The following is a 21,418-nucleotide window of genomic DNA, read 5'->3' on the forward strand; positions in this document are numbered from 1 at the left end:
TATTGCAATGTTTATAGAAATTTGTTTAAAGATTTAAATTTCCCACTTAATAAATATTTAGCGCAAAACTTTCCTGAACATGTCCAATACATTTTCGCTATAATGACTTAGGCGAAAATGTAATTTAAATGTTCAGGAAAGGTTCAGGAAAGTTTTACGTTAAACATTTATTTAAGTGGGACATTTAAATCTTTACACAAGTTTAATAAACATTGCAATTAAATATTTCGAAAATGTCAAGTAAATCTTTAGGAAATTTTCAGTTAAGTTTCGGTGCTATGGAAGATTGTCAAAGAAGAAATAATTTTTTTATTTTAATTACTGTATTTAGACATTTTTTTAGTATTTAAGTTTAATTTCGGATGTCTGTAATGTCCAGTATGTCATTTAAATCATGCTCAAAACTGAATTACGATTTATTCAATTAATTTTCGTTTTTTTTGTTTCTTTTTTCTTTGCAGAAACGGAATTAAAAAAATTCGTTGGCAAGGGAAAAATGACAAAACCACGTTGTGGCGATGAGGGAAACGAAAAGATACTGCCAAGTAAGCTTTTTAATTGAAAAGTAAATTTTTTGTAATTTAAATTAATATATTTTCAAATAATTTATTATTAATTGCTGTGGATTGTACTGTTTCAATATTCTACTTTTTTTGTTTTAGAGAAAACGCGTACACAGTGGACACCTGACATGACCAAGGCATTGATAAATTGTTATTCGTCACTAAAAGAGACATGCAAGTTAAAAGGGGAGAAGTTTTGGTCGCTTCTTTCAAAAGTAATGGTAGAAAAGGGACATGATGTGAGTGCGCATCTATGTGAATCAAAATGGGATTCGTTATGTAGAACCTACAAAAACACCATTGATCGGAGTAAACAAACCGGAACAAGTCCGTCAAAGGAGTCAAAGTCGACTTCCTTCAAGGAAATGCATAAATTTATGTACAAAAGGCCCGAAATAAATCCGCCGGCAGTGGCTTCGAGTCTGGCAGGATACAAACGAAAAGTTTCTTCCATAATTGATGTTAATGGTAATGAAATCGAAATTTCTCCAAAAAGATTAAAGCGCGCAAAGGCAAAGAAGCCGGATGCAGAATGTTCGATGAAAGAAATGAACGATGATGCCAATTTTCGTCACAAAGAAAATTTGGAGCGAAAAGACGCACTATTGGACATAATGAAAGATGTCCGCGACTCGTTAATTAAGAGACGATAAGTCGATTTATTTTTGTTCTCCTTTTACAGCGTAAAAAATGAAACTTAACAGCTGATATTTCATAGACGTTTTGATATTTTTTTAAAAATGAATTTATTGTGCTTGAATTTAACCGATTTCAAGTTATTTTTCAAAGAATTGATATTTTCACGTCTTTCTAGTTTAAAATTGATCAGTTTCGGAACAATTAAAGTAAATAACTTAAATTTGAAGTGAAAAATGAAAAACGATGATTGTTTTGTTACATTTTGAAACCGTTCTCTTCTTGTTGTTTTAAGTTTTAGTTGCGCACAAAAATTTATGTACGCATAATGAGTATTTTTTTTCTCCGTACTCGATTATTCCTGTGACGAAAAAGTTACTGTTAACTTTATGGAAATTTTTCTTAATGAGTATTATTAAATTTATTAAAAACACTTAATTGTATCTTTCAAAGGTAATTAGAGTAATTACTATCTTAACTATAGAAGAGCTACCATAAAATTCACTCTTCTGATTGTGATATAAAAAAATGTGTTCCAATCAATACCAGACTGAACGTCGAATAAGATTTTGCAATATGTATGTGTTAATAAATACAAACTCAAATGTGATGTCCAAAATGTGTTCGTTATGAGACTTATGTTATTTAATTTGTAATTAAAGATTGTATGTATGTACCAAAAGAAAATTTTATTTTAAAAAAATAAAGATACATATATGACAGTTATTACCTTTGTATTATATTTTTTACTGTTATGGCAACACTTCCTATGATTTCAATAACTTTCAGCGACGAGCAGCTTTTCCACAAAAAGGTTTTTTTTACATTTTATGAAATATCTTTTACAGGGTGTCTAACGACCCGGGAAATCCGGGAATTTGCCGGGAATTTTAAAATCATGTTTCGCTAGACACCCTGCTTTTACAATTAATTTTTAATTAAAAGTAAGATTTCTCGGTAATTATTGTCTTCTAACATGATTTTGAAAGAATACTTCAGCAATAATATTGCGCTTTTGCAGTGGAGGAAATTGTATGTTTTGATCTTCCATTTGTTCACCATCACCACCACCAAGACCATCAACACCGCCCCCACCTGCTGCTGCATGATCATCAACATTTGCCTCCAATAATTTCTCATCATCAAGCACATCATCCAAGGAAATGCAAATGTTGTGAAGGCAGCAGCAGGCAAGGATGATGAGAGGTGCGTTTGCAACGTCTTGCACATACAAATATTTTAGACGCCGGAAACGACCCAATAACATGGCAAAGACTCTTTCAATAATTTGCCTCGTTAGGGCATGAATTAGATTGAATAGTCTTTCAATTTCTCCCAAATTGCCGTAATCTTTATACGGTGGTATCAAATTAAACTGAACTGGATAAATCTTGTCGCCGAGAATGTGGCTTTGGTCTGGAAAATACTCATCGTAATGGTGTTGACATTCCTCGTAAATAGTACTCAATGACCATACTCTCGCATCGTTGACGCTTCCAGGACATGCAGCGTATACGTCGATGAAGCGCATCCTCGCGTCGCAAATTCCCTGTATGTTTATTGAATAATAACCTTTTCGGTTGTAGTAACTCTCTGCATGTTCATGCGGAGCGCTTATTGGGATGTTGCAGCCATCAACGACACCAATGACTCCCGGGATCCCGGCCATTTCGAAAAATTCCTGTTGATTGATTGCAATGGCCTCACCCCTGGGCCATACAATAAATTGAGGTGCACGTCTATTGAGCACACGTGACACTTGTCTCACGCACACCCACGCCGTTGACTGAGCAACCCCAAATCTGCAGGCTACAGATCTATAAAAAAATTCTATTTTCAGCAACATATACAATATAATTACTAAAAATTATTTTATTTTCAGGTTAATACACAAAAATAAGTATGTATAGGGTATAAGGTTGTAAAATAAGATTATGTAGCGAAAATGACTTTAATTACTTATAAAGTACATGAGAGATTTCACGTCAGATTTCAGTTCACATTTAAAATTCGGACTAAAATATTTTTTTTTGTTCCTTAGAGAAAAAAATTCCACACTCATATGTATATAAAATTGTTTTCATGAAATTTTAAGTATAATATATACGACAAAAAATAGAATATTATTTAAAAATTTCTAATTTCTTATGAAAATCTTCTGAGTTTTACTTCTTCGAGCGTCTCCGTGTTACCAATTCGCGAATGAAATCATGTTTTTTAAAAAAATGTATACTTGTTTTAAAATACATACCGAAACACTTCCTGGTTTGCAAATGTCCATAAAGTTAACAGTAACTTTTTCGTCACAGGAATAATCGAGTACGGAGCAAAATTAATAATATCCTGACTCAGCATCAGACTCAAATTTTCAAAAGTAGTCCTATTCATTCTAAAATGTTTGCAAAAAGCTGCAAATAATTACCAATTGTCATTAAATCGTAATTAAAACTAATAATTCTTCAAAATTGTAATTATTTGAAAATTTATCAATCACATGCCTTTGAAAAGAACACTGTCCACTTTGGGATCCTCGTGTATGTACATTTTGATGAAACCCATCTAGAAATGTTGCGGGTCAATATTGTTGATGGGTCCCATTTCTGTACACGATGGACCCAGAATTCCATACCTATACAGTGTTCTCATCAATTGTACATTCAAAAATTTGAAGTAAAATTTCTCAAACACTCGATTTTTTTAGGCTTTTGAATAAAAATGTTAAAATCGTCGATTGATTAACAACTTATTGTTGCAAATTTTTAATTCTTAATCATTAATTCAGTTTTAATTATAATGACAAAAATTTCAATTGTAACTCTTTAAAAATGGAATTAATCTAAAAAATTTTAATGAAAACTCTTTAAAAATTTAATCATTCACAGAAGATGTTTAATTAATTATTAAGTAATTCATACTATTAAATATATTCTAAAATTTTTATATAAGTTCTCCTAATATCAATATTTTCTAAAACTATTTCAACTGAAATGCTGTGTAAAGTCGTGATGCCTTTTAAACATAATGTTTTTTCATTTTAAGAGATTTTGTTTCTAGATTATAAAAAATGTATTTTATAATATTGTTTCAGAGCTTTAATGTTAAAAATTATAATTACATCTCTTTTAAATATAAAATATTAATTTACAAAACTGAAATATTCAATTGTTCTGTAAAATTTGAATATCCACTTTTTCAGACGTAAAGTATGAACATTTCAATTTTTTTACTTGAAAATATTCTCAAACAGCAGTTTAGTTGTTAATCTTTCAAAAATTCAATTATTTTTTTCTAAAGTTGTTCATAAAATTAATTAGTTTCAATAATTTTAGGGTCATTCCATTATATTTCACCTAAAGTCGTTGCGGCCTAATTTTTAAAAAACTTGGTACTTTCAGAAATGATTTTTTATGATATTTAGGAAACGAAATAAAAAGAATTAAGTTAAAATTTTTATTATTTATCTCAAAATATGTATTTAAAGTGGACAAGGTGCGGAAAAATGTCACCTTTTTAGCATTTAGAAACTTTTTTTAAAAACATAGAAAAATTGTTAAAAGTGTAAAAAAAATTATTTTTTCTTGTTTAGAATCGATTAATTATCTATTTTTTTAATGATTAAAGTAGTAAATAAATTAAAATAATATATAAAATAAGTTTTCAAAGTTGGTCTGTCAAATAACCTAATTTTGGGATTTTTATTAATTAATTACTAAAAAGTGGAGTTATTAAATAAAATAAAAACTTACCGAATGTAAAGTATTTGTGGTGAACTTTCAAATTTTCTTAGCACTTTTTACTTTTTCCATTTATAAATGTAAAAAATCTTGAGTCGAAAATTGGCACTTTGTTGATTTTTCTGATTTTTAATCGCTTGTAACTCTTTTGGTGCAAAATAAAAACTTTTGAAACCTGGCGGAATATTTAAGTTAAATCTAAATAAAAACTCACTTAAATTTTTGTGATGGATTTTGATCGAGATAAGGAGAAAATTTAATTCCAAAATTGTACGTATATTTCCAGGTTAATGTATGTAATTTTTTTAAACTTGAAGTTGGGCCACTACTTCAAAGACGAAAAATTACATACATTAACCTGGAAATATACGTACAATTTTGGAATTAAATTTTCTTCTAATCTCGATCAAAATCCATCACGAAAATTGCAGTGAGTTTTTATTTAGATTTAACTTAAATATTCCGCCAGGTTTCAAAAGTTTTTATTTTGCACCAAAAGAGTTACAAGCGATTAAAAATCGGAAAAATCAACAAAGTGCCAATTTTCGACTCAAGATTTTTTACATTTATAAATGGAAAAAGTAAAAAGTGCTAAGAAAATTTGAAAGTTCACCACAAATACTTTACATTCGGTAAGTTTTTATTTTATTTAATAACTCCACTTTTTAGTAATTAATTAATAAAAATCCCAAAATTAGGTTATTTGACAGACCAACTTTGAAAACTTATTTTATATATTATTTTAATTTATTTACTACTTTAATCATTAAAAAATAGATAATTAATCGATTCTAAACAAGAAAAAATAATTTTTTTTACACTTTTAACAATTTTTCTATGTTTTTAAAAAAAGTTTCTAAATGCTAAAAAGGTGACATTTTTCCGCACCTTGTCCACTTTAAATACATATTTTGAGATAAATAATAAAAATTTAAACTTAATTCTTTTTATTTCGTTTCCTAAATATTATAAAGAATCATTTCTGAAAGTACCAAGTTTTTTAAAAATTAGGCCGCAACGACTTTAGGTGAAATATAATGGAATGACCCTTTAAACAAATCTTTTTACAAATGGAGTCATTAACTACAGTTTTCAATTATTATCAATTACTTATCTGAAATTTTTTTATTTCATTAGATTTTTGCAAACATTCCACTTTTATATCGTCTGAATTTGAATTCCTTTAAATATCTATTTTAACTGTATATTTTCAATAAATTCAATAATTCTTTTCTAAAACTTTCAACTTAAATTTCCCCTACCTAATTTAATAATTATCAAAAATTAGTAAAAAAAAAAAATTCGTCTCCTAAAATTATGCAATTTTTTTTTATCTACTAAAATTCTTCGCAAAAATAGTCTTTTCAAAAATTTTAAATACTAATTTCTTAATAAAATAATTTATAATTATTATTTAGTATACTTTACTTGAGTTTGAGAATCTTGGAATTATACTTTCGAAATAGTTTTCCGTTTTAGGAATTTCGACTTTTTCCTTTGAAGCCGCTGCGATTAAAATTCGTGCCTCGTCTTCTTCTTCCTCTTCGTCATCGAAAATCATGACAACAGCTGCCATAATCGACAACACTATTTGTTCGTCAGCAATAGCTTTATTTTTGAAACAAAAAACTTTATTATTGCAACTTGAATTTTAATTAAAGAACTACAAATAATTTACACATGAGTCAAAATCAAATGCACTGAAAAAAGTAAACAGCAAAATCGCGCTGTTTTTCACTTTTTCATCAATAGTTGCCGATAATTTTGCAGTTTATTTTTTTTCCATTTGTCGTTTTTTTAACAAATTAAGAAATATAGAATAAATAAGAATAAAAATCATTAAAATAAATAAATGACAATATTTATACGATTTGATAAGCATTTCTTAAATATTTTAAATATGAAATTAATATATGTATATATGTACAATTTTTAAAATAATTTAATTAAATAATTAGACAATTTATAAAAATTTTAATTTAATATTCAGAAATAATTGAATAGTATTTTTTCAGATTAAAATCTTTTAAAATATAATTAAAATAAATAAGTTAACGTCGCAATTCTACGGATTTGCTTTACTTTTTACGCATAATTCTATTCTTTTAAAATATATACATAAAATAATGGATCTTTGAAGAAAATGTAAATTATTTAAAAATTTTAAAGACTACAAACCTTCTGCCATTTTTCCTTCTTTGAAATGACAACTTATTCCTTTAAGATAATTCGATTATTTTGTTTATTTCATTTGTCGTCCAAAATATTTGTGTTTATCGTTATTGTTGTTGTCACTTGTATTTACAATTAGGAACCAACAATTCATGAACCACGCGTGTTTAATAATGCGACATCACGACAAAAAATAAATTTGAGACACACACAAAATCTGCACAAATTGCATAAAACTCGTGGTTATTTGGTTAAAATTGAAATCTTCGATTCTTGATTATTTTTATGGAGACAATCGAAGATTTGCCAACTATTTTCTGTGATGTCTAATTTCTTAATTGAATGTTAATCAATTAGACACACGTTAGACAAGTGTAAAAAAAGTGATAATTTTTTTTATTTTTTATTACTGGGATTACTGCTTTTCTTAACTGCTTAGAAAAATTTTCCAGTAACTGGCAGCAAATTTAGAGCAACAGAGTTGAGTGGTGGGAGTAGAATTTCGAAGAAAACACCGAAAAATAGGTTACGTTTCGAAAAAACCTATGGCACGTTTCATATTTTGTCGCAAGCTCTCTGAAGGCTGCAATTTCTGCGCCAAACAGAAAACGACTTTAAGGTGCTATTACGGAAAGTGACCAATTACTGAAAAGCCAACATCTTTTCACATTGAGTACCACTGTTCACTGGTTTTAGTTACTGCCAGTGATTGACGAAAACATCCTATATCGAAAATTTATATGGAATAAAATATAAACACGGACGATAAATATGGCGCCTGGAATAAAAAAATACAAACAAAAAATATAATTGTTGTTGTCAAAGCTTCAAAAAATAGTTGAATTATTCAGACATGGTACATTAAGGTCTTCTGGGGGTCACTGATTACGAATATGATGAATATGAAGTTAATTTTCAAAAATTAAAAGAGGCGGATTCAAAATGGCGGACGATTTTATAAAACTTTATCAGATTTGCCTGAAACTTTTTACTCGGGGGTTTTTGGGGATTTTGATTAAGAATTTGAAGTTGGTTTTTAAAAATTCAAAATTGCGGATCCAAAATAACCCCAAAAAAAATAGAATACCGCTCCCTAGCGGATTGTGTTGGCTGAAGGGAGTTCGAATTTGACCTTGTTAACCCTTTAAGGACGGGAAGGACACATTTCCAGAGCAATTTTCAATGACATATTTCTCTGCGACTAAGAGTTTTAAAAATTTGAGAGGAAGTGTGTCTGATGTATTCGATATCGCTCTTTCAGAATCCATATTCAAAATTTTGAAAAAATCAAAATTCAAAAAGTTACGGCCATGTGTTTGAAAAAAAACACGGTTTTTTGAAAATATTTTACTGTAAATTATTATTTTTCGAAGCTATTTGCTTTAGGAGATGCATAAAACCCTAAAATATCGTGTCCTAAATGTTCAGACATGAAAATGGTGCAAAAGGTTTTTTTTTAAATTCAAGATGGCGTACCAAAAATGGCGTCCAAATTCAAATTTTTTCATAAAATCATAACCTAGTGGACGAAATTTTAAAAAATGCTCAAATGTGCTTGAAATTTGTTACTCGGCGGGTTTTTGGGGTCGCTGAATACGAATCCGATGTTAGTTTTCAAAATTCAAAATGGCGGATCCAATATGTCGGACGACTTTTTAAAAAATTGATCCAATTTGCCTGAAATTTGTTACTAGGAGGTTTTTGGGGTCGCTGATTACGAATCTGAAGTCCGTTTTTGAAAATACAAAATGGCGGATCCAATAAGGCGAACGACTTTTTAAAAAATGCTTAAATTTGCTTGAAATTATTTACTCGGGGGTTTTTGGGGTCGCTGATTACGAATCCGGTGTTAGTTTTCAAACATTCAAAATGGCGGATCTAATACGGCGGACAAATTTTTGAAATTGTTAAATTCGCCTGAAATTTGTTACTCGGAGGTTTTCGGAGTCGCTGATTACGAGTCTGAAGGCAGATTTTTAAATTTTTCTTAATTCAACATGGCGGATAAAATTTAAAAAATTGACCAAATTCGTTTCAAACTCGCTTCTTGAGGGTTTTTGGGGTTACTAATTATGAATCTGAAGTCAGATTTTTAAAATTTCTAAAAATTCAAAGATGGATCCAATATGGTGGACGAATTTTTTAAAATCGTTCTGATATGTCTGAAATTTGTTACGGTCTTCCACACCACCACCACCATAAATTATTCATCAAAAAGTTAATAATAATAATAAATCACAACTATCTTTTTAAGCCAAAATTAATGATTTTTAAAAAATCTTATCCGCCATTTTGAATTTTTGAAAGCTAACATCGGATTCGTAATCAGCGACTCCAAAAAAACCACAGTAAAAAATTTCAGACGAATCAAAACGATTTTTAAAAATTCGTCCGCCATATTGGATCCACCATTTTGAATTTTTAGAAATTTTAAAAATCTGACTTCAGATTCGTAATCAGCGACTCCAAAAACCCCTGAGTAACAAGTTTCAAGCGAATTGCAATAGATTTTCAGAACGTCGTCCGCCATATTGAATCCACCATTTTGAATTTTTGAAAACTAACACCGGATTCGTAATCAGCGACCCCAAAAACCCCCGAGTAACGAGTTTCAAGCGAATTGCATTAGATTTTCCAAAAGTCGTCTGTCATATTGGATCCGCCATTTTGAATTTTAAAAAACTAACATCGGATTCGTAATCACCGACCCCAAAAACACCCGAGTAAATAATTTCAAGCAAATTTGAGCTTTTTAAAAATCTGTCCGCCATATTGGATCCGCCATTTTGTATTTTCAAAAACGGACTTCAGATTCGTAATCAGCGACCCCAAAAACCCACCGAATAACAAATTTCAACCACATTTGAGCATTTTTTTAAATTTCGTCCACTAGGTTATGATTTTGTAAAAAAATTTTGAATTTAGACGCCATTTTTGGTACGCCATCGTGAATTTAAAAAAAAACCTTTTGCACCATTTTCATGTCTGAACATTTAGGACACGATATTTTAGGGTTTTATGCATCTCCTAAAGCAAATAGCTTCGAAAAATAATAATTTACAATAAAAAATTTTCAAAAAACTGTGTTTTTTTTCAAACACATGGCCGTAACTTTTTGAATTTTTATTTTTTCAAAATTTTGAATATGGATTCTGAAAGAGCGATATCGAATACATAAGACACACTTCCTCTCAAATTTTTTAAACTCTTAGTCGCAGAGAAGTATGTCATTGAAAATTGCTCTAAAAATGTGTAAATAATGTTCAATTAATTATAATTAATGTGAAAAGTTAAATAATAATAAAAAAATAAGGTTTTTTACCGATCGTCAGTTACTTGCACAGTATTGGTAGTACGACTAATAGTCGACTTACCATAAGCATTTAGTTGACATACATAGCACTATGTGACGAAGTGGTCAATTCTCTTGAGAAAAATTTTTATATTATTCAGTCCAATAGACCTTTTCATGATGATTATTCTGTCTTTATCTAGTATATACAATGACGCATGAGTTGGAAGACAACAGAATGATCAGCATAAAAAGTGTATTTTTTAAAAAATGTTAAATATTACATAAAAGGGTTAAAAAGACAATTTAACCTATACGTTTTTAAAAGGTATTGAAGAATCTTTTTCAAATGGTGCATTTTTTAAATTCCAAATGTACACTTTTTTTTAAAAAAGATACTTTTTTACCTCTTAAAAAAATTTAAGATGTGTATTTTTAATAATTAAATTAAAAAATGTCACTTTTTATTGTTTTCGATATATTTATTAATTAATGTTAATAAAAAAATAAAATATATTATAAAAAGTGTTTTATTATGGGAATTCTCTAATTAATGTCAATATGAATTTTATTAATTTCAAGCGGTTCTATAAAAAATAAAGGAATTAAATAACATAAAATTCCTAAGATATTAAATTTTTTTAAATTATTATATATTGAGAAAAGTTACATTCTTTGAAAAAAATTATATATTAAGATGTAAATTTAAAACATGAAATTTGTTGTACATTCAGAAAGGTTAAAAAAATTTAAACAGAGATTTTTATTGGTAATATATAAAATATATATTATATATATATTTATATATATATATGTCTTGTAGAAAATAAATAGCTCATATTTTTTTCTTTGACTTTGTCATGAAAAATAAACACTTTAAATAATAAATAGAAAACCAAAAAAAATTGTTTCATAAATTTCATTAAGTTTTAAAACATAAATTGTGGTATCACTTACAATTATTAAAGGATTTAATTAAAACTTAGTGTACATACGCATTTCGTACTGTTCAGTAATTTTTTAATATAAAATATTATTATATAGTCTCTATTTTTAAATAGAGACCAGTCGGAAATCACGTTTTCTTACATTCTGCGACAAAAGTGTCTGTAGAGAAGTTTACATTTCAGACAACTTCCAGTGAGCCATTTTTTTCTTATTGTATGAGGAAGTTTTTGGGAAAAAGTAATATATAATTAGTTATACATTAAATATATTTTTTTCGTGTACATTTGTGGAAATAAATGTACAGAGCCAGGCAAATTTTCAATTATTTAGCTTCAAATTATTTTAAAAAATCTTCCTTGTATTGTAATAAACAAATGTCACACTGGAAGTTTACTTAAATGTAAACTTTCCTACAGACATTTTTCTTGCTGAATTCAATTTTTCATTAAATTATTGCCTTCAGTAGATCCAATTGCGTGCCTATACGAAGTTTCAATTAAATTCCTTGACAATTGTAAAAAATATGATTACTTAAATGTTTAAAAACTGAATAAAATTTGTGAATCAAAATATTCGTTTTTTTCAAAACTGAAATCAATTTTAGGATTGATAATTTTTAAGGTTAATGGACAATTTTTAATTTCTTCTGTTGTAATGTAAAAAATAATAAAATATAATATTTTTGTTGGAAACTTAGGAATGTATCTTTCCAGCAAATGAAAATTTACTTTATTCCACTTAATATCGTCGGGAAAAATTCTTTCAAATGTGCTTTTTTAAGGGAACTCACATTTTAGGATCCTCCCTTAAAGATTAAGTAAAATAAGTAAGAGTTGTCAATCGTGAAATCATTTTAAGAGAAAGATTATTTATTTTTCATAAAAAATAAAACAAATAAGATTTTATTTAAGTTTTATTAACAATATCGACGCCTCCCGTTGATAAGATGCCCGTTCATTTGTCAGAATAATAAAATGCCAACTCGAGCTCAGTTCAATATGAAGCTAGTTCAATTCTTAAAATAATAAAAGGCGATCTTAGTTTCCGTATAATATAATCCTATCTCGCATTAAATTCGAATTCAAGTTTTCGTAAATTAAAAAAAGGAGTGTAAGTCGATCAGAATATTAATTCATACTTTTTAATGATTAATCAGTTATTAATAATTATAAATAAAATAAGAAATCGGCCACTGTGCGATGTCAATGTAAGCCTACAGTACATTTCATTATGTACTCAGAGTTAATCTTCATTAACAAAGGTTCTATTGGCCAAGGGTTGGTACATCTTTATTTTTCTATATAATAAATGTGAAAAAAGAAATTATTACCTGGGTCCTCAGAGTTAATCCTCATTAACAAAGGTTCTATTGTCCAATGGCTGGTTTTTTTGTGGTATTTTTTCCGGGGTTTTAATACAGGTATGAATACGTATATATGTTATTTATAATGAACTACTGATTACTCATATAAGAGTGTCCTTTTTGCACTTATTGGCTGATCAGTAGTTACTGATTCATAGTTACACATAGTTCTCTCATTCATTTGGATATATGGTAGTTTTATTGGATAAAAGGCAAAATTGGTTATATTGGATTAAAGTGAAAATTGGTTATATAGAATTAAAGGAAAAATTGGTTATATTTAGTAAAAGGTAAAATTAGTTGTATTGAATTAAAAGAAAAATTGGTTATATTTAATAAAAGGTAAAATTGGTTGTATTGAATTAAAGACAAAATTGGTTATATGTAATAAAAGGCAAAATTGGTTATATTACAGGGAGTGAGCAAAAGGGTTAAAGATATTTAGATTTTCATGAATCAAAAATAAAATTAAACGAAGTATACTATGACCAACATAAAAGAGTATATTATTTTAAGTGATAAAGATTTAAAAATTATTGAAAATAGAAATAAATTGTTAAATTACATGCTTATGTACAAATTTGAAAATTTATAAGGAAAAGATTCCTTTGTATGTACAAATGCTTGATTTTATTGTCCCATTTAGAGACGGTGATAAACATATTCAAATACTTTATAGTTTTTGAAGCTGTTGATCAACAACCTTTTGGTAGTGCTGAGTGTGGAGTATATGCAATAGCATTTGCAACATCTATATTATTTAACGTAATGCCAAACCGTGTAAATTATGAAACTGATAATAACAAAATGAGAAACAATTTTAAGTCAATGTTTGAAAATAATCGCTTAAATCATTTTCCGACAGTAAGAACGTCTCACAATAGGAATTCGATAATAAAGAATGATTAGAACCATCTTTTCATAAATTGAACACAGGAACATAAAAATTATATTTTTAGTAATTATATTCCCAGTAATAATATTAACAGAGTTCTATTAACACAAGATTTAAAAATTAAAAATTCTCTAAATGACACTAGTGAAAAGAAAATAATTCGTACAACTAATAATAAGGTGAACAAAATTTCACCACATGAATATTTAAAAATGAAAAATTTTCTGAGTAAAGAAAATGATAAAAAGATAAATCGAGCAATTAAAGAGAAGGGAACAAAAAGGAAGGCAAGGCGCGAAGTTACATATGAGCAGAAAATAATAAGACAGGAGAATGAGAGATTGAGAAAACGTAATCGTAATAAATCAGAAATAAAATAGAAAGAGCGCGAAAAAAATTTGACATGCAAAAAAGGAAATTATCTATAAAAATTGAAGATTGAAAGAAAATACACAAGGATAAAAATTTGGCATGTAGGAAAAGAAAAATATCAATGGAAACTCAAGATGAAAAGAAAGTGCATCAAGAAAATAATTTGTCATGTAAGAAGAAAAAATTTTCTACGGCAACGGAAGATGAAAGGAATGTGTGAAGAAAAGAATTTGACATGTAAAAACAATAATTGGAATAAAAAATGTGCAGGAGTTGCAATAATGTCTTTTGAAGATTTAGATGAAAGTAAAGTTCCACAGAATTATTTAGGTTTAATAAATGTAGAATGTAAGTTTTGTAACGCGTTACATTTTTTGTGTGAAAGACCGTCCCATAGATACATCACGGAGGAATGTCCCCGTGAAGAGGACATTATGATATCGCCTAAATGTCACAAAAATATTCCCGGTTGATATCAGCTTGACATTCAAGCAATATACCGTGCTACTTGGGTGGTAGATCCAATATAATGAAATTTTTTTTTTCATTTCTAATATTAAATTTAAAAAAAAATGAATAAAAAATATGGTTAATGCACACTAGCAACGTAGTCGTCCGCTTGCGGACGACAAAGTTGCTAGTTTTAAAAAATAATCCAAAGTATTAAAGTAAGGTTATGAATACAAATGAGAAAATTAAATTTAGAAATTGTTATTTATGCCATTTTTTATTTTAATTTTTTCATAACACATACCAGATGAAGTATATCTTGTACAAATTGGTTTGGCAAAACTCTCACAAAATATAAAACATTCAAAGTTAATTAGTTTAACAATTTTCTTTAAAGAGAATTACAAGCGACAAAATAAATAACGGTTCTTATTTGTTTATGTTACTATGTTTAATAGGTATTTAATTTCATAAACTAATATAATTTACATGAGGAATTATTTGTGATTAATTTTTTAAATAATAATAATTAATTCTTATTAAATATATTTTCTGTCTTTGCAATTCATTTTAATTTTTTTAGTTAAAAAAATATGTCTGTGTAATTGTAATATAAAAAAACAATTTTTTCAATTACGTTTTGAAAATATTTCAAGAATTATTTAATGAATTTAATTAATTAATTTAAATTAACATCACAAAATTGTAAAAATTATTTGTCACTAATAAGATGTATAAAATTAAAGAATACTCATTGATTTCAGGGCATATTTGTCGAATGAAATGCGTTCATTTGAGGACTAGAGTAATAATTTATCATAGATTCTAAACAATCTACTTCGACTAGGATGCGTATTTATAAACAAGAAAATTTAATTCCTAAAATTTAATGTATTCAAAATAAAAAGTAACGAATTAATATTCTGATCGACTTTAAAGGCACTCTCACACCTTTTTGGCTGCCTGCAGGTTAGCATGGCAAAGCATGAGAGTGAGTGCGACAGAAAATTTAAAAATTTGAATATTCAAATTTTCTGTCTCACTTACACTCGTGCGTTGCCATGGTAACCTGCAGGCAGGCAGCCAAAAAGGTGTGAGTGCGCCATAACTCCTTTTTTTAATTTACGAAAACTTGAATTCGAATTTAATGCGAGATAGGATTATATTATACGGAAACTGAGTTAGCCTTTTAGTATTTTGACAATTGAACTAGCTTCATATTGAACTGAGCTCGAGTTGGCATTTTATTATTCTGACAAATGAACGGGCATCTTATCAACGGGAGGCGTCGGTATTAACAAACCATATTTTATTAATACATTAGGTTTATAATATTACAGACTATTGTTATATTGAACAAGATTTTTTAAGAAAAAACGAAGATAAAAAGACTAAAAAAAAGTTATTGTTTTTTGTTAATGCAGGGTTGTTTAAACAACGTTATGTTTGAATATTTATTTAATTAAGTATTAGTTGTTTATTTTCAGTATTCATATTGTACATTATTAAAATAATTTTATTAATTTCGTTATTAAGAACTGAAACTATAAAAATCATTTATTTAGGTTACTTATAAATTAAAAATGATTACTTTACAATAGTTACATGCATTCATAACCACTTCAAGGTTTTGAATACTAAAAATCAGATGGATATTATTTCAGAAATGTAAAAAAGGACAAATCATCTTTTAAAGTAAAAATTTCTCACTGAAAATTATATACGAGTAACCTCTACAAATTAATATTTAGATCAAGACTAATGAAAATATTTATTTATTTTATTTAGTTACACATAGTCACTTTGTTCAGAAAAACTATAAATGGACGATGTAAATACAAACAAATTAATTTTTTTATAACTCTGCACAAATAAATTTTACACACCAACAAATACTAAGTATATTACTATTTGTTGTAATTCTACAAATAAAAATTGTCATTTTTTGCTTTCTCGTGGAGGAAGCTTTGTAGTCCTTTCGTTTATAAAACTTTTTAAAGTGGCGGAAACAAATTTTTTTCTATATAGGAACATGTTATATGAGATCCTGATCAATTGTCCGGATGTATGTATGTGTGTGTATGTGTATGTGTAGATCCCTTTTTTGTTTAGAAGATAACTTTAACAGGTTTTAATGGATTTAGATAAAATTTGGTAGGCTCATTTATCATATTAATATCTCAAATCTGAGATAAGGATTTTGAAAAATACCCCAAAAAAAAAATTTTATCGTCTTTTTTCCAAAATTTTTTTTTTAATCGAAAAAATTTTTAAATAGAAATATTTAAGGTTACATATAATAAAATCGTATTCCTTACGTCAAGACGAATCGATCGATATATATAAAGTATACATTTGAGGTAAATTTTAAGAATTAATGAAAGTTAAAAAATCAAAAATTCACATTTTGTCAATAAAATTTTGCTTTCTCCACGAGGAAGCAAATGTTTTTGCTGATCGTATAGAGGAAGCAAAATGTTAATGGGATGAACATCTAAATTTACAACTTGTTTCCTTTTGGATTATTTTGAAAATTACACAGAATTATCTCAACACGAGAAAATTCATCATTATTGTATTTTACTGTTGTAACAATAAACAACAATTGAGTAGAAATTTCGCGTGTTGAGTTAAAAAGTGCAGAATTTTCAAAATAATCGGAAATGAAAAGATAATAATTTTTGAGTAGAATTTAATTGTGTTGAATTTTACAAAAATTTGATTACTTACTATTATTTGTAGCTGTGTAGGAGTTTCGGATACTTAACTTTGTAGAATATATGTTTTCATTTTGTTAAAAATTTCTTTGCGTACAATTAACAGTGTTAAATTTTCTTGTGCAGAAATTTTTTGTATAGGATTAATACCGCCACAATTAAATTTTAACTTTTATTTTTATTATATTCAATATTTATGGAGAGGGAAACATAAATGAAAAGTCACGGTTTATCTTAAAATTACATATTAATAGAAATTAAATTTGATTATATAGTACACTGAAAAAAAATTATTTTAATCAAATAAACTTTTTTTAGTTAACAAACGTAAATTTTACAATTAAAAATTTACTTAAATCAAATAAACTTTTTTTAGTCCAGCAACGTAAATTATACAATTGAAAACAATTTTTCAAAATTACTTTAATATCGAAGAACAAAATTTTTAAAAAATTTGACAATATTTTAGTATTATTTATAAAGGTATAAAAGCCATAAAATCTAATGAAATTGAGTACTTTAACCCTTTGAGGACGAAATGTTTTCTTATAAAAACACGACATTTGATTTTTAAATAAGTTTTTCAGCGAAATTAATTAAAGTTTTTTTTTAAAACTGGAGTTTGGAATTGAAAATATATTAGACTAAATAAAAAACGTTGGTTCAATATTCAGTTTTAAAAATCAAGGAACTCAAGCACGAGATAACAAGAAAAGTTCATATTGCCTGATTGCAACACGGGTCCTCAAAAGGTTAAAAGTAAATATAAATAAATTGTCAATTTTGGCACCCAAAAATTGAAAAAATGTCTGGTTCTATATTGGTTAAATTGCCTGATTTTTATTTTTGTAAAAGGAATTATTATTGATACTGATGGAAAAATTACTTATATATCTTATAAGAAAATATTGGTTAAATGTTAAGAAATATTTTTTTACTTTAAACAGTAATATAATTAATATTTGTTGTTTTCTTCTCAGTGTAGCGTTCCAAAAGAAGTGAAATAGGGATGATTGTGAAATTTGAAGGCGAAGAATCCTAGAAGTTAAGAGTATTCCGTCCTTGTTTTGTAACCTAGATTCATAAACAGTAATTGGATTAAAATTCAATTTTATTAGAAAGTATGCTTCGTTATTTTATTGATGTTAAATTTATTAAAATTGATAGTTAAACAAACAAAATACATGATACATTAAATAATTCATTATCATTTAGATATTTCAAAATGTTTATATATTTTGGGTAGGTAATCCCAAGCGGATGGGTCCAACGCGTTTTGAACGGAATAGCGTTGAAACACCGATGGGAACACAACGGTCACTAAAAATGTTATTTAAACAATAAAATATGATAAAGTATTTATTAAGATTTGTAGAAAAAGTGTTGATGAGTAATTTAAGACCTTATTTATATCAATTTAATACGAAATAAGTGAAATAAGAGATAAAATATAGAGCACTGTTATATAAGGGTATTCTAACAAATTTTTATATAATTCAATGAAAAATGATTTAGATATGATTTTTTAATAATATAAAACAGTAAAAAAGTATTAATTTATTATTTTAAAGCATTTGAAAGGGTAATAAATAGTGAAAATTAATGTGTTTATAGTGTACTTTTTGTGTTTTTTTTGTTTTTTTGAATTTTGAAAATCTAATATCAGATTCGTAAACGTTGATCGCAAAAACAACCCGAGTAACGAGCTTTCAGAGAATTTGATTAGTGTTTATTTTTTGTTATCTGCCATTTTCAATTTTGATTGATAAATCTTGATCTAATTTATTGGATTTTTTTGGAGTTCAAGTAAACTCATTGTTAAAAATTTTTGAAAATATTTAGAATTGGAATGATATGGGATTTCATGTGCATTCTTACATATGATTTCACATGGATTTGAACATAGGAAATCACATGGATTTATATATAGGAAACAATATAGGATTTTATGAGATAAATTTCAGTTGACTGTTTTATACAGAAGGCAGTTAACAAAAATTAAAAATTATTATTTTGTTACGTCTCAAAATAAAAAATAACTAAAGAAATAATATTTTTTTATATACGCTTTCGTGATTCAGTGATTTTCCTGTTTCATTTACAGAACAGAAAGCTTTGAGCTAAGGGTACAGGTAAAAAAGAGAAATATTTTATATATTAAGGTTACACTATATTTTATGCCAAAAATTTAAAGTTATAAAAATTGTTCCTTTGAGAGAGAGAATCTTGAAGCAACCAATCCAAGGAAAAAGAGTTCAGCATTCCACTGTAACAAGGAATGCAAAGGTTACTACAGATTTACGAGAAATGTAGGAAAAGTTGGGGGTGAAAATATCAAATATTTACCTTTTAAATTAGTGGTAAGATGTATGAATAAGTACCACTACGGTGTCTTCTGTTATGGCAGGAAAAGGCTGGTACCAGTTGATTTATAATCCTCAGGAAGGTTGACGGGCCCAGATAATGACAACAAGTCCGGAGTTCGAATTGCTGTGGCAAAGACCCAACAATGAGATTCTTCCACAAAAAGGAAGGATAGATGTTTTCCAAATATATGGAAAGAACAGGTCCTTGAATAGATGAGTACTACTTAAAGTTGAGGTTTAAACACGTGACTACAAATCACTCGTAAAATGAACTTGTATAGAAATCGTCCAAGTAACTAGATTTCTTATATAAAGACAATGGACTGGCACCATATATCCAAATATGAAGTAGAAGTAACGTGTATGAGGTAAAGTTTTGAACTGAACTCTCCGTAAAAATGTAGCCCTTTTATATCAAGTTTTCGTAAGAGAGACTATAAAATTTTATTGTCTTGTGTTGCTTTTTCCGCCCTAATATTAGAAGCTAGTCCTATCTCTCTCTCTATCTGCCTCAGTTAAGCGCAAAAGAAGGTTTGTCTGATTATAATACAGAATTAGAAAGAGAGCACCACTGTCTCTGAATCGCAGGTGTAGGCGAGAAACACTACAGGGGTAGTACATGAGTATATTAGAAAGAGAGCGCCTTCGTGTCAAGTCACAGCTGTAAGAAAGGGACACTCGTTTATGCCCTTTTAAGGAAATACTGACTTTCTCGCTTCTAATTGTATATTTTTAGAAATACAATATATGAACGTAGAAGGATATAAAAAGCAGGGGTCTTTTATATATAAAAGAAAAGATGTTTAGCCGCGCGACAAAGGGGCGGGAGTTTTATATTTAAGTGAAAGGTATTTAGATGCGTAACAAAAACACGGGTGTTTGTCGCAGAGAAACACAACTCGGTATTGACTAAAAAAAAAGGATTCATATGTTTTGTCTGTCACTGATTACGAATATAATAACAGATTTTGAAAATTCAAAATAGCTCATCAAAAGAATTAAACACTTATTGAATCCTCTGGAATCACGTTACTCGAGGTTTTTTGTGCCGCTGTTTACGAATCTGATATTAGATTCTCAAAATTGAAAATGGCAGATCAAAAAAATTAAACACTAATCGAATTCTCTAAAAGCTCGGGGTGTTTTTTCGGTCGCTGATTACGAATCTGATATTAGATTGTTAAAATTCAAAATGATGGATCAAAAAAATTAAACATGAATCGAATTCTCTGGAAGCTCGTTATTATGGGGTTTTTAACAATTTTACAACATAAACTCTAGGCTTTTGGCTTTAATTTGCATTTTTGAAACTTAAAAAATGTTTTGTGGTTCCTGAAATATCTTAAAAAAGGTCCGAGCATGTTTTCCTACAACTCAGCAGTGAATCATCACTTTTCACCGCCTCGCTGCTGTATTATAGAAAAACATTTTTAACATATTTCAGGAACTACAAAACATTTTTTACTTTTTCAAATTTTAACACAATCTTTAAGTTTTTAGCTTTAAATTGCTTTTTTGAAACTTCAAAAATGTTTTGTAGTTCCTAAAATATGTTAAAAAATGTTCGAGAATGTTTTTTTACAACTCAGCAGCAAAAAGTGATGATTGACGGCTGAGTTGTAGGAAAACATGCTCGGACCTTTTTTAACATATTTCAGGAACCACAAAACATTTTTTAAGTTTCAAAAATGCAAATTAAAGCTAAGAGCCGGGATTATGCCGGGAGTCAAAAAACATTAGTAGGAAAGTAGAAAATCTTTTCTGTGTAATAAATACTAAAAAAAGAAAAATTTTTTTTTATATATATTGAGAAGCAGAATTTTATCAGCTTTCCAACCATCTAAGTTAGAAGTCTCTATCTTTTTTCTAACTTAACCCCTTCACTGTTATTGACCTCTATAGAGGCATAA

At 27.9% G+C, this 21,418-nt stretch overlaps 2 protein-coding genes across 7 annotated transcripts in view; both read left to right on the plus strand.

Moving 5' to 3' along the window:
- The window catches only part of LOC127276942 (neural cell adhesion molecule 2), a 1,005,192-nt gene that overhangs the window by 626,541 nt on the left and 357,233 nt on the right, over positions 1 to 21,418 (plus strand). The window lies entirely within an intron of this gene.
- On the plus strand, positions 491 to 1,259 carry LOC127276946 (uncharacterized). The gene is made up of 2 exons (XM_051297706.1): positions 491 to 545; positions 663 to 1,259. The coding sequence occupies exons 1-2, from the start codon at positions 497 to 499 to the stop codon at positions 1,214 to 1,216; spliced, it is 603 nt and encodes a 200-aa protein (XP_051153663.1). The 5' UTR covers positions 491 to 496; the 3' UTR covers positions 1,217 to 1,259.

This window comes from Leptopilina boulardi, unplaced genomic scaffold (assembly GCF_019393585.1).
Source record: "Leptopilina boulardi isolate dan_hultmark-lab unplaced genomic scaffold, ZJU_Lbou_2.1 LbouV2_161, whole genome shotgun sequence".
Lineage (NCBI taxonomy): Eukaryota > Metazoa > Arthropoda > Insecta > Hymenoptera > Figitidae > Leptopilina > Leptopilina boulardi.

What these genes read in the sequence shown, in the direction of transcription:
- LOC127276946 (XM_051297706.1), top strand. Translation starts at nt 497, where the DNA reads ATGACAAAACCACGTTGTGGCGATGAGGGAAACGAAAAGATACTGCCA. An exon ending in AAACGAAAAGATACTGCCAA is followed by an intron (nt 546 to 662) that starts GTAAGCTTTTTA and finishes TTTTTGTTTTAG; the next exon opens with AGAAAACGCGTACACAGTGG.